The sequence below is a fragment of the Podarcis tiliguerta genome, assembly GCF_965153285.1.
Source record: "Podarcis tiliguerta genome assembly, chromosome: 5".
Lineage (NCBI taxonomy): Eukaryota > Metazoa > Chordata > Lepidosauria > Squamata > Lacertidae > Podarcis > Podarcis tiliguerta.
The window spans coordinates 7,370,498-7,382,842 of NC_139538.1; the positions used below are offsets into that span (position 1 = coordinate 7,370,498).

The following is a 12,345-nucleotide window of genomic DNA, read 5'->3' on the forward strand; positions in this document are numbered from 1 at the left end:
TATGAGCTAGGACTGGCAAGGGGTGTGGCCTGGGGAAGAGTCTTGGGGGCCAGACAGAGATGCTTGGGGCCGCATTCAGGGTCTGGACCTGAGGTTCCTCACCCCCTGGCTGCACAGTGAAGAAGCAATTCCTTCTGTGTCTGGCAGGAATCACCCGCTGTTCAACTTCATTTGGGTGGCCTTCAGTTCTGGTATTAGCCCACAAGATCCCAACCACAATGTTGAACAGCGGGGAGCCAAACGCCAACCGGGTCAGGGGGCTGGCAGGACGCTGACAAGGATGCACTGGGGGAAGGCGGGCAGGAGTCTGACTCGGGAGAGGGGGGCAGTGATTTGTGGGGACCAGCCAGGAGCCAAGAGTCAGAGCCAAAGGAAGCTTGAGAGCTGGAGGGTGGAGCACTGGAGGAAGACGAGGAAGAGGCAGTTCAGGCAAGTGAAGGGCTGGGTGCTTCCCCACCCTCTCCCACACCACTGTGTCCCAGAACCAGGAGGGGATTGAAGAGGGAAGAGCAGAGGATGCTTCCAGGAAGGCATAGTCTCTGACTGCATGCACACAGCACATCTGGGGAAGATACTTAAGCTGCTGGAGGAGGAGTGGCACCGATTGCTGCAACTGCACCGTAGAGCTCAGACCTGAGAATAGCTGCCTAGACGCTAGGCTGGTGTGCATGGGTATTTGGAGCCATGGAAACTACGGTAAGTGTCCACTTTTAACTCACATCTGCCATGTGATTTCCTTTGGCTGGGGAGTGACAACCAGAGCCAGTGACTGACCCAGGTGAATCGAGCCAGCCAAGCTGTATGCTATATGCCATCTTTTGGAATGCTGGGGTTTTGCAGTTATTTTCTCTAGGGGCGCAAGGAGCTAGCCCTCCAAGAGGGCAAAAGTCAGGGCATAGCACAATTTCAACACAGGGGGCCTTCATCATCCACCTGCTCTGTACTATAGGGAGGCCTCTTTGCTTGTCTGGGCCTGTGAATGATGGGTACTCACCTCTGCAGGGGTCATTTCGCCAGCTACTTCATATTCATCCTACAAGGAGGGAGAAAAGGAGCCGCATTTGTCAATGCCACCCTGGGAAGGTATTGAGGAGGAGCTGAGCAAGGAAGAACAGAGAGATGGAGACGGGGCAGGGAGTGAACTTGACTCCAGAAGAATACAAGGCTCTTAACAGTCCAGAATCGGGGCCCAAGGTGTGAAAAGTTCTGGGCATCCAGGGGTAGCAGGTGACAAAGAAGAGTTATGCATCCCAGCTTTGCGAGGGCAATGAGATCAAAGGCTTCTGTGCACATTTCAGTTTAAATTGAGCCCTAGTCATACATTACTTTCTGATGCGGCAATGCCACCACAAAGTGAATTTTGCCCTGCTGGTTTTGCATAGTGAATACATTGCCTGAAGGCACCCTCCTGTGGAAAAAGCTGCTATTTACTATACTGGAACAGACTCTTCAGTGTGGTAAATATCAGTTCTCACCACGCAAAGCCTTTTAAGTGGTAATATTCCTACGCTTTTAAGTTGGAGACTTGTCTCCCCACAGCAATGTAAGATTGGCGTTGTCTGACAGGTAGGTTTCTGCTCAGGATTTACAAGCCCCTCAAGCTGAATGCTTCTTGTATACTTGGTCAGGGACTCCTGTGGAGCTGTGGTCTAAACCACTGTTCCTCTTGGGCTTGCCAACTGGAAGGTTAGCGGTTCGAATCCACACGACAGTGGTGAACTCCCATGGCTCTGTCCCAGCTCCTGCCAACCTAGCAGTTCGAAAGCACACCAGTGCAAGTAGATAAATAGGTACTGCTGTCACGGGAAGGTGAACGGTGTTTCTGTGTGCTCTGGCTTATGTCACGGTGTTCTGTTGTGCCAGAAGCGGTTTAGTCCTGCTGGCCACATGACCCAGAAAGTTGTCTGTGGACAAACGCTGGCTCCCTTGACCTGAGTGCGGGATGAATGCCGCACCCCATAGTTGCTTTTGACTGAACTTAACTGTCCAGGGGTCCTTTACCTTTTATACTTGATGTGCAGACTGATAGGCCTCAGAGACCCCCCAAATGCTGTGTGTCAGAGAAACCTGGTTTGTCACTGAAGGTAGTCTCTATAAGGAGCTGTGACCCCCTTTTCTCAGCTCTCTAGCATGTCAATCCTTGGGGTTGCTTCCTAGCTCCCCATTTCTTTTCTCTTTCCTTTCCGGGGTCCTTCTCCCTGCCCGGCCCCCTCTCTCTAGGAGGAGGACATTTCTTCAAATGGCAGTCAGAGACTGTTAAGAAATAGCGAACCCAACCTAACAGAAACCACAGTTCCCTGAGTTCCTTAGGAGAGCGAATGCCTCTTTTAAGTTTGCATTGCACGGATCCAGACTTGGGGCCAGGATAACTCAGCCAAGAGGCAGCCCTTCTATCTGTCAGACCTCTGTGACAATTCAGGGAAACTGAGCAAACCACTGCCAGAGGCTTCCCCATCACCTCAAAAGTCCTTAGTGTGTTAAGATACACACTTAGCTGTGTGGTTTGCTGAACCAGCTTCTGGTTTTAACACACATCTTGGCAGCAAAAAGGATTCCTGCTCTTCAATAATAGATCAGATCAGCCTCTCTTCTGGTGCTTCTCGGTTAAGGTGGGTGGGGAGACAACAGGCAGCAGAAGCCGAGTTGGTGTAAAAACCGTGGGACTGGTGGCCAAAGCAACAACCCAACAAGATAATTTGAACCCCAACCAAATCATGGCATTTCTGGAAGCTCACACAGAATGGACGAAATCATCTCAATGTTGCAGGATTTCACTACAGGAGTTGGAAGAGGCGTGAATTAGCTGGGGAAACAAGTGATTCTGAAGCAAGGATGAAGGTGATGGAGATTTCTGATTGGCTGTTCCAGAAGATCACTATATAAATCAGTTAGTTTGTAAAAAAATGGGAGGGGGGTATGGATTTTTTTTTGGTGGGGGGTGCGCCACTAAGAGAGAAAAGATGAATCAAAACAAGAGGCCGAACTGTGCTGAAGGCTCTGGCTGTGCTGTTGCTCTGCTTTCACACTGTGGCACTAGATAATTTCACCAGTCAGTCAACCGAGGAAGGAGCAGTGGCCTCGGACCATTTCCTATAGAGCATCGGGAGCAATCCTGGGTTCACTCCAGACCAATACTGCACCTTGCTTCCCTTGTACAAATCGCCCACGTGGATCAGACCAAAAGGTCCAGCCATGCCCAGCATTCTGCTTCCAACCGTATTCACGGATATCCCGTGCTTGAACATGGAGGTTTTATTCAGACTTTAGGACTACCAGGCAGTGATTCGCAAATTCACAGAGAAGAGTTCTTGTTCTCTTTTTAAACTTTTGTGGTTAATTGGGGGGATTCTTTTCCTTTTCTTTTAAAAACTCACCTAAGGGAGTGGCTGGATCAGGGTTTCTCAAACTTGGGTTTTTGGACCACAACTCCCATCATCTCTAGCTAGCCGGACCAGTGGTTAGGGATGATGGCAATTGTAGTCCTCAAACAGCTGGAGACTCAAGTTTGGGAAACCCTGAGCTAGAACTTTGGAGAGGTGGGAAGGGAGATTTTGTCTATTTTGGACCTGCTGCTCCCCACGCATCATTGGGTCCCAAGTCATAGGGAAGCAAATCACATTTACCGTATTTTTTGCTCTATAAGACTCACTTTTTCCCTCCTAAAAAGTAAGGGGAAATGTGTGTGCGTCTTATGGAGCGAATGCAGGCTGTGCAGCTATCCCAGAAGCCAGAACAGCAAGAGGGATTGTTGCTTTCACTGCGCAGCGATCCCTCTTGCTGTTCTGGCTTCTGAGATTCAGAATATTTTTTTTCTTGTTTTCCTCCTCCAAAAACTAGGTGCATCTTGTGGTCTGGTGCGTCTTATAGAGCGAAAAATACGGTAATTCAAATGACGATTGTACGGGATCATTGTTCGACCTTAGTGGAACAACACCCACCCACCCACATGTACATGGGGAGCGGTGATGGAAGGGAGTAATCGTCTGTACTCTCTGCCTCCAGCTTCAGCCTGGAGTGGGGAGTGCTCTTGTGTTCAAATCCTGCTTTCTGGGTTCCCACAGGCATCTGGTTGGCCACTGTGAGAACAGGATGCTGGACTAGGTGGGCCACTGGCCTGATCTAACAGGAATCTTATTATTCTCAGTATCTTGGGCAGGCCCCAGTTGTTGGGGCGCATGGCACTACAAAACAGAAAGAAAAAACCTTCAGCACAGTCCCAGGCCTTGATGGACACATTTGGGGGAGGAAAAGGCTTCCTGCCCTGTGATTGTCTGGGTGGGAGCTGCATGGACGTGGCGTGGCCCACACTTACCGCCACGGAAATGCGGACACGCTTCGACTTGCGCTTTTCAGGCAGGCCCGAATTCTCATCCTTATTTTACCAAGGGGGGAGAAAATAAGGAAGAGAGAGAGAGGAATTATGGGAGTTGGGACGGCTAGCACATAATTCCCAGGGGAAGAGAAGAGCCTCTGCCCAGAAACAGACCCAAACGCGGCACATGGTGGGGTGGAGGGTGGGGAGGAAAGAGGCCTCACCTCAGCTGGCTCTGCTGTTGTGTTGTTAGCACAAAAAAGGCTCCTCAGAGCGATGCCTGGGGGGTCCACAGTCCCAGCTGCCCAGAGAGAGAGAGAGAGAGAGAGAGAGAGTGTCAAACATCAGAGGGGCCTCACTGGAAAGGGACACTGTAAAGCATGGGTCAGCAAACTAAGGCCTGGGGGCTGGATAAGGCCCGCCAGGGTCGTAAATCTGGCCCGTGGCACCTGCCACCCACTCAGTCAGTCGTCGCGCCAGTTTAGCTCCAGTTTAGCTCTGTGGAGAGGCGCTTTCCTGGGACATCTCCTAGCATGCTCCAAGGTTGCTCAGACTTCCGTGACGCTGGCCAATCCAAAGCCTTAGCAACTTCAGGCCTCCCCTCCAGTGGCCAGTTTGATGCGAGCTGGCGGCCAATGGCGACCCTTCCCGAACCTCACTGCTCCAACTAAGGCACAGGGCAGGGCGCCTTGTTGAAGTCTAGCTCCGAGAAGGGAGGAGAAGCAAAGGGGCGGGAGTGGAGGAGGGAGGAGGATGGAGACCCTGGTGTAGGGGCCCTTCCCAGAGGGGTGTCCCCTCCACGCAAACCGAGACCCAGCACTGGCGGGGTGCCCCCTCCCTAGCCGGAGGGAAGGCGTGTGACAACAGGCGCATGCATGCGGTCCGGCCCACCGCAAGTTCTGAGGGACAGTGAACCGGCCCCCTGCAGAAAAAGTTTGCTGACCCCTGCCGTAGGGCTAAAGGGGGACACAGGACTCACTGGAGACACTCTCGGATAAAGTGCTGGAGGCTCGCTTTAGTGCCGGCTTCAGGGGCTTACGGGACTCACTTCGCGGCGGGACAAAGGAGGATTCTTCGGTGATGATCTGAGTGTCGAGGGAGAAAAAGGGACGGCGTTACAAAAGGGATCAAGACTAGGACCCTATCGCTTTGCCACCTCAAGACAACATGGGCTGCTTCTTCTGTTGACGCTACATTCCTCAGTTACGTCTGCTCTTTGCCTCTCCAAATCAACGTAGGCCCTCAACAATGAGCATATTTTGCCAAAATGCTAACAACAACAACAACACCACTCTCCTTGGTCTTTGCCCACCTGAAAGCGCACGCCTGTGTCAGGCGTCTGGTGCTCCTCCTCGCCTTCTGGAACCTTCTCGGTGGCTCGGCGGTCGGCCTGGGCCTTCTCGCGCATGTAGTGGAGCCGGCGTGCGTAGCTCAGCTGCTCGCTCAGGAGGGTCACGATCTGTGTGCGCTCGATGGAGCCCAGAAGGATCATGGACTCTGCAGAGGCAAGGGAAACCAGGCTGAGCTTATTTCTGGGCCGAGAAGCCATTTTTTGCTAATAGACCAGGTGTGTGCTTTGATGGTAAAATGGCAAGCTTTTAAAAATAATTCAGAGATAGGGGACAAGACAGGGGAGAGGCAGAAGGAGATCAAGGACAGCTTGAGATGTTGTGGGTTGAAGAGGAAGCCCGAATGCTTCCTGTTCCCAGGGCACTGCCAGCTTGTCTGGAGTACAACTTTGGTACCTTCTCCATCTGAGATACGGGCAACAGCAAGGCCAAATTTTGCACATGACTGTGTTGGGGGAGGCACCTGAAATGTGACATTGGGTGCTTCCCATCTGCAACACCTTCATCTCCAAAGGTGCTCATGCTAGCCAGGTGTCAGGGGCTGGACTGAGGAGCAATGGTGGGAGCCGCCTGCCCACTCTCCGCACCTTCCAGAGAAGAGGAGGACAGTGTAGATTTAGAACAGTGGTTTGCAGAAGGGCACAGTTCAGAGGAAGCAGAGGGGGAAAGCTGGGAAATATTGGGGGAGCATCAGGAAGAAGAAGCACCAGGGGGAGACAGCTAACAGACTCGGTGTCTCTTGAAAACATTTCTAATCCCCCCTCTCCCACAACCAGGAGTGCCGTGAGAGTAGAGGATCAGAAATCTCAGAGGCAGAAAGCACAGACGCAGGGCTGACGTAGGAGTGACTGAGGGGGTGGGACTTCACTTGGAGCAACACCATTATCTAAGAGAGACCGCATTCCTTTGTTTCTCTCTGTGAATATTGAATAAACTACTTGGTAAGAACTCTTCTTGTTTTTTCTGCTTCTTGAGGGATAGGATTCCCTGAAGCCTCGACACCAGGTTCAAATGTTTGGTAAAGTGCCCCATGCAGGCATCACTGAACATTGCCACTTCAGAATACAGGCATTTCATAGAACCATAGAATTGGAAGGGATCCCAAGGGACATCTAGCCCAACCCCCCCGCAATGCAGGAATCTTTTCCCCAACATTAGGCTCAAGCTCACACCTTGAAATCAAGTCTCACGCTCTACCGACAGGGCTAATTTGTGTGGGAGGGCGGAGGTGCTCCATCTTGAAGGGAAATCCTCAGACCCACACACAGAATAACACCCCTGTGCATAGAGAGGTATGGGTCATCCGGGAGAATTTATGAGTGCTCTTCTCCTGAAGGGGGCTAGCTGTCCAAATGCAATGTTTTATTGGTAACAGGAACGAGTATTCAAGCATGATCCTCACTTTGCTACGCTGGTAGTTTCTGATGAACCACAATACCTCAGAAATGCCTCTGAAACATCGCAAAGTATTGGAAAACACAAGAACTACCCACTCTGGAAGAATGGCAGATGAAGGTGATGGACTACATGGAACTGGCAAAAATGACTGGCAGAATCAGAGACCAGGGAGAAGAGACGGTGGAGGAAGATTGGAAGAAATTTAAAGACTATTTACAGAAATATTATAAAATTAATGAATGTTAGAACGACATCGGATGGAGGTTAGAAGGTTATTAGTAACAATGTGGTGAAGGAGTATGGAAAATTTGAAGGTCAAAAGATGAAGAATTAATGGTTTAATATATTAAGATAAAGATTAAGATAAGATAGAGGGAAGGGATTTGCTGATTAAATACTTGAATTGGAATACAGTGACGGGAGGTGTGGGGAAGTCTGGGAAATAAGCAAATGTAAGAAATACTATGAAAATGGAATTGTTTTTATCTGTTTTTCTTTTTCTTTTTGTATTTTTGTATTTTTCTTTCTTTTTTCTATGTAAAAGTCTTAATAAAAAATATTATAAAAAAAAAAAAGAATGCCTCTGAAACAGCCAACTATTTTGATGCAGAAGCTTTGACTGGAAGTTGCTGGTTGCTTCTGCGCCTTTGTGTGTGTGCTGCCTTGTTGCAAACGGATTCTGGGAGTGAACCATGAGGTGGGTGCAATGCACAGCTGGGGTCTTGCTTTTTGGTGTGGCAAGTCAGCACAACTTCTAGGTCTTTCGATGGAGGACAGAAGACACCTGCATTCCCTGCCAGTTTATCTTGCTTATCAGGGCCTGGCTCCAATCAGTTGGCTTCGACTCCCTCCCCATCAAACTTTGCAAATTGCCATGACAACACGGCATTGTCCCTGTTGCTGCGGTAGCCCTGTAAATGATAGCTGTGGCTAGCAGGAAGATATCGATGTCGCAGCAGGGGAGCTGCGTGGCATGAAGCTGGGAGGAGAGGATCAAGCCCCAGGCAGGCAGGATGACAATGGCATCTCCCAGGGAGCAACAGGTGGCAGGCGGGAGGGATGAAAGGTGGGCAGAGAGAGGATGGTGCTGCTGCATAGTCACTTTGCCAAGATGGTTTTTGGAGGCAAGTCTGTAAAAAAGGCCCCCAGAATGCACATATTGGAAGAGGAAGTTCTGCAACCGCAAAACTGCAATCCTAGTCAGGTTCAGAACTACTCGTGCAAATACACCGGTCAAAAACTGCAACCATGAGGCCAAATAAATCAGGACAGAGAAAAGAAAGCCCCTCTTCACACAGCTCAGAGTGAAACTCACTCCCACAGGAGGCAGTGATGATCACCAAATTCCTGATGGTTATGCTCTGCCTCCGAGTTTGCCCAGTAGCAGATGATCAGCCAGTACAGATCCCACGGACAAAGTGTTCTATGTTGGCAGTGGCTTCCTCTTACAAACAGCCTAGGTGCTGGCTCTGGACAAGCTGCAGTCTCTGGACCAACCTCGAGGGTAGTTCCATCATGGGAAGTAATAGTACCACTCTATTCTGCCTTGGTCACACCACACCTGGAATGCTGTGCCCAGTTCTGGGCGCCACAATTTAAGAAGGATATTGACAAGCTGGAACAGGAGGGCACCCAAGATGATAAAAGGTCTGGAAACTAAGTGCTTGAAGGAACTGGGTATGTTTAGCTTGGAAAAGAGGAGCCTGAGAGGAGATATGATAGCCATCTTCAAATATCTTAAGGTCTGTCACATGGAAGATGGAGCAAGCTTGTTTTCTCCTGCTCTGGAGGGTAGGACTCAAACCAACGGCTTCAAGTTACAAGAAAGGTGATTCCGACTAAACATCAGGAAGAACTTTCTGACAGTCAAGAGGTGGTGGGCTCTCCTTCCTTGGATGTTTCGAAGCAGAGGTCAGTTGGCCACTTGTCCTGGATGCTTTAGCTGAGATTTGTGCACTGAATGGGGTTGGACTAAATGGCCTCTGGGGTTCCTTCCAGCTCTATCATTTTACGATTCTGTGATTCCACATAGCAGGATAAGTGGCCACAGACATTCCCAGAGTCCCTCCAAAGAGGTGTCTGCAGCTGAGGGTAGTACCAAGAGCCCAGCAAGTAATGGAGAAAATGTATATACAGAAGTCCTGTTTGCTCAACGTGTACGATGGATGGAGGCAGTGTCTGAGGGTGCAAAAACCTGCTGGAGCTTCATCCATGTGAAAACAAAAGCAAAACAAACAAACTTGAGAGGGATTTGAAAAGACTGCTGCGTTACTGACAGTGATTGGATTAGTAAACGTTTCTGGTCCAGTTATGTTTCCAGTTCAGCTACGGCCCTGAATGCTCTGATTTTGTTATCGTTTTGGCCAAATTATCTTGGTAACTATTCCACCGACTCACTAAATCGATACGTGTAGGAAAATAGCCTATTACATCAGCTGCCTTGGAAGAGGCGTCAGGAGAAGTTGGGAGGATCTAAATTTGTCACCATGAAAGAGGCCTTCAATTACATAATCGATGAAAACACTCAATTGTAGATGGGCAACGCTTATTATTTGCCTGCATTATGTGAGCATTGCAGAGGCAGAGACAAGCACAAGAAACTCAACAAAGCCAATAAAAAAGGGGAGGCTTGGCTGTGCTTGTCTGGCTTCTGCAGCAGAGGTGGAGACTTGGAGACTCACTCTGTGCCCTCCCTTGCCCATCGTGCAGCAGAATTTCTGTTCCAATTGGACGTGAAATTGGCAGGTTCCAGAATGAGAAGAATGGCATCTGTTTAATGCAATGGTGGGAAATCTCCCAACAATTACTTAATCAGGCCTGTTGGGTCTCCCCATTTGGCCTGCGAGTCACTATATCAGGTAGCTGACAGGTGGGCAAACCTGCCTGCTGAGGGTGGGGGAAACAAGGATCTCACTCACTTCTTACAACCCCTCCCAACATCCATGACAGATGGCCATCCGACCATTGCTTAAGAACCTCCAAGGAAGGAGAGTCCATCACCTCCCGAGGAAGACTGTTCCACTATTAAACAGCTCTTACTGTCAGTAGTAGTAGAGACCTCACCTGGAGTACTGTGTCCAGTTCTGGGCACCACAGTTCAAGAAGGACACTGACAAACTGGAACGTGTCCAGAGGAGGGCAACCAAAATGGTCAAAGGCCTGCAAACGATGCCTTATGAGGAACGGCTAAGGGAGCTGGGCATGTTTAGCCTGGAGAAGAGGACGTTAAGGGGTGGTATGATAGCCATGTTCAAATATATAAAAGGATGTCACATAGAGGAGGGAGAAAGGTTGTTTTCTGCTGCTCCAGAGAAGCGGACACGGAGCAATGGATCCAAACTACAAGAAAGAAGATTCCACCTAAACATTAGGAAGAACTTCCTGACAGTAAGAGCTGTTCGACAGTGGAATTTGCTGCCAAGGAGTGTGGTGGAGTCTCCTTTTTTGGAGGTCTTTAAGCAGAGGCTTGACAACCATATGTCAGGAGTGCTCTGATGGTGTTTCCTGCTTGGCAGGGGGTTGGACTCGATGGCCCTTGTGGTCTCTTCCAACTCTATGATTCTATGATTCTAGCCTCTGGAGCAGAAGAAATAGTAATAATAGTAGTAGTAGGAAGAGGAAGAGGAAGAGGAAGAAGAAGAAGAAGAAGAAGAAGAAGAAGAAGAAGAATTAATAATGTTATTTATACCCCACCCATCTTTCCATCTTGGCTTTCCATCTTGTTTCCCCAGCCACTCGAGGCAGCTTACAGCACATAAAAAAATGTAAAACATTAGACATCAAAAATTTCCTGAAACAAGCTTGCTCCACTCTTCATGTAATAACTCCTCAGATAGTTGAATATGGCTATCATGCCACCTCAGTCTCCTCTTTTCCAGGATAAATATACCCAAGGACAGTGGTACCTCAGGCTACAAACACTTCAGGTTACAGACTCCGTTAACCCAGAAGTAATACCTTGGGTTAAGAAGTTCGCCCAAGGTTGAGAACAGAAATCGCACGCTGGCAGCAGCGGGAGGTCCCATTAGCTAAAGTAGTACCTCAGGTTAAGAACAGTTTCAGGTTAAGAACAGACCTCCAAAATGAATTAAGTTCGTAACCAGAGGTACCACTGTATCTATTTGTTAGTCTTTAAGGTGCCAGAAGACTATATTTTTTGCTGCAAAAGACCAACACAGAGGCTACTCCTCTGGAAAGACATTCATGAGGATCTGCCTTGCCTCTCTCTTACCAGCTGATTCCACCAAAGCCAAGCTCTTCATTTTGGTTCCATGCAGCACATCCTGAAGATCACGGTAGCGGCAGTTCAGGGTTATGTAGCGCACGTCGCGCACCATGATGTCCTCCACGCGCACATTGTACTTCCTGCAATACACAAGAGGCGCTGAAGGAAGCCTGACCCATCTCTGCACTTCTCTCTGCCACAGAGTCTCCCAGCTCACTAAGCCCTGATGCCTCTTCAGCTCCCAACACCTCCTCCTCCTCCTCTGACCGCTCACCGTCAACCCACCACCATCTGAGCCTTCTTCCTCTGGGGGTTCCCCAGCTGGGTCCTCCCACAGTTCCTCTGCGTCCAACCCGTCCCTGACAGCCACCAGCCAACACACAGAGGCACACTTACTCCTGATGTCCCCAACCCAGCTCTGGCAAGTAGGGCAACTTCTTGATGCGGATGATGCTGTCGTAAAGAGAGGGCTGTAAGCTCTGGGCCACGGCGTTGGCCAGAATCACTGCGATCATGACTGGCAGGATGTGGGAGATCTGGCCTGTCAGCTCAAAGACGATGACCGCCGTGGACACGGTGTGAGTGACAGCTCCAGACAGAGCAGCTGCACCTGGTGGGGGTTAAGAATGGGAGTGAGATGTGAAGGGCACCGTCCACTCAGATGCCTCGGAAACTGTCAGGGACTGGGCAGAGGAGGAGGAGGAATGGTGGAGGCCGCCTCCCCTCATCCTGACCCTTCCAGGGAGGAGGAAGAGGAAGACAGTATAGATTTACAACAGGGGTTTTCGGGAGGTCCCAGCTCAGAGGCAGATGAGGGGGAAAGTTGGGAAATAATGGGAGAGGAGGAGCGGAAGCTGGCTGACACAGTGTCTTTAGAAAGCATTTCAGACACCCATCTCCCAGAACCTGGCGAGCCTTAAAAGTAGGGGAGCAAAGAGCTCAAAGACAGAGGGCACGTAGCAGCACCCGTAGAGGAGACGAATGAGGAAGTGGGAGAGACGGGGGTGGAGATTTGCTCGGGACAACGACACTACCCAAGAGGCTGGGTTCTATAGCCTCTC

At 49.8% G+C, this 12,345-nt stretch overlaps 1 protein-coding gene across 2 annotated transcripts in view; it reads right to left on the minus strand.

Moving 5' to 3' along the window:
* Nucleotides 1–12,345, minus strand: part of CLCN2 (chloride voltage-gated channel 2) — a 73,973-nt gene that overhangs the window by 4,741 nt on the left and 56,887 nt on the right. The window contains exons 15-21 of one of the 2 annotated variants that reach the window (XM_083442037.1): nucleotides 11,681–11,894; nucleotides 11,291–11,424; nucleotides 5,625–5,809; nucleotides 5,292–5,397; nucleotides 4,537–4,613; nucleotides 4,313–4,372; nucleotides 995–1,033 (exon numbers count right to left, since the gene is read on the minus strand). In XM_083442037.1, the coding sequence (XP_083298163.1) occupies nucleotides 995–1,033; nucleotides 4,313–4,372; nucleotides 4,537–4,613; nucleotides 5,292–5,397; nucleotides 5,625–5,809; nucleotides 11,291–11,424; nucleotides 11,681–11,894 (815 nt within the window). The remainder of the gene's footprint in view (nucleotides 1–994; nucleotides 1,034–4,312; nucleotides 4,373–4,536; nucleotides 4,614–5,291; nucleotides 5,398–5,624; nucleotides 5,810–11,290; nucleotides 11,425–11,680; nucleotides 11,895–12,345) is intronic. The other variant, XM_083442038.1, reaches the window with a different exon arrangement.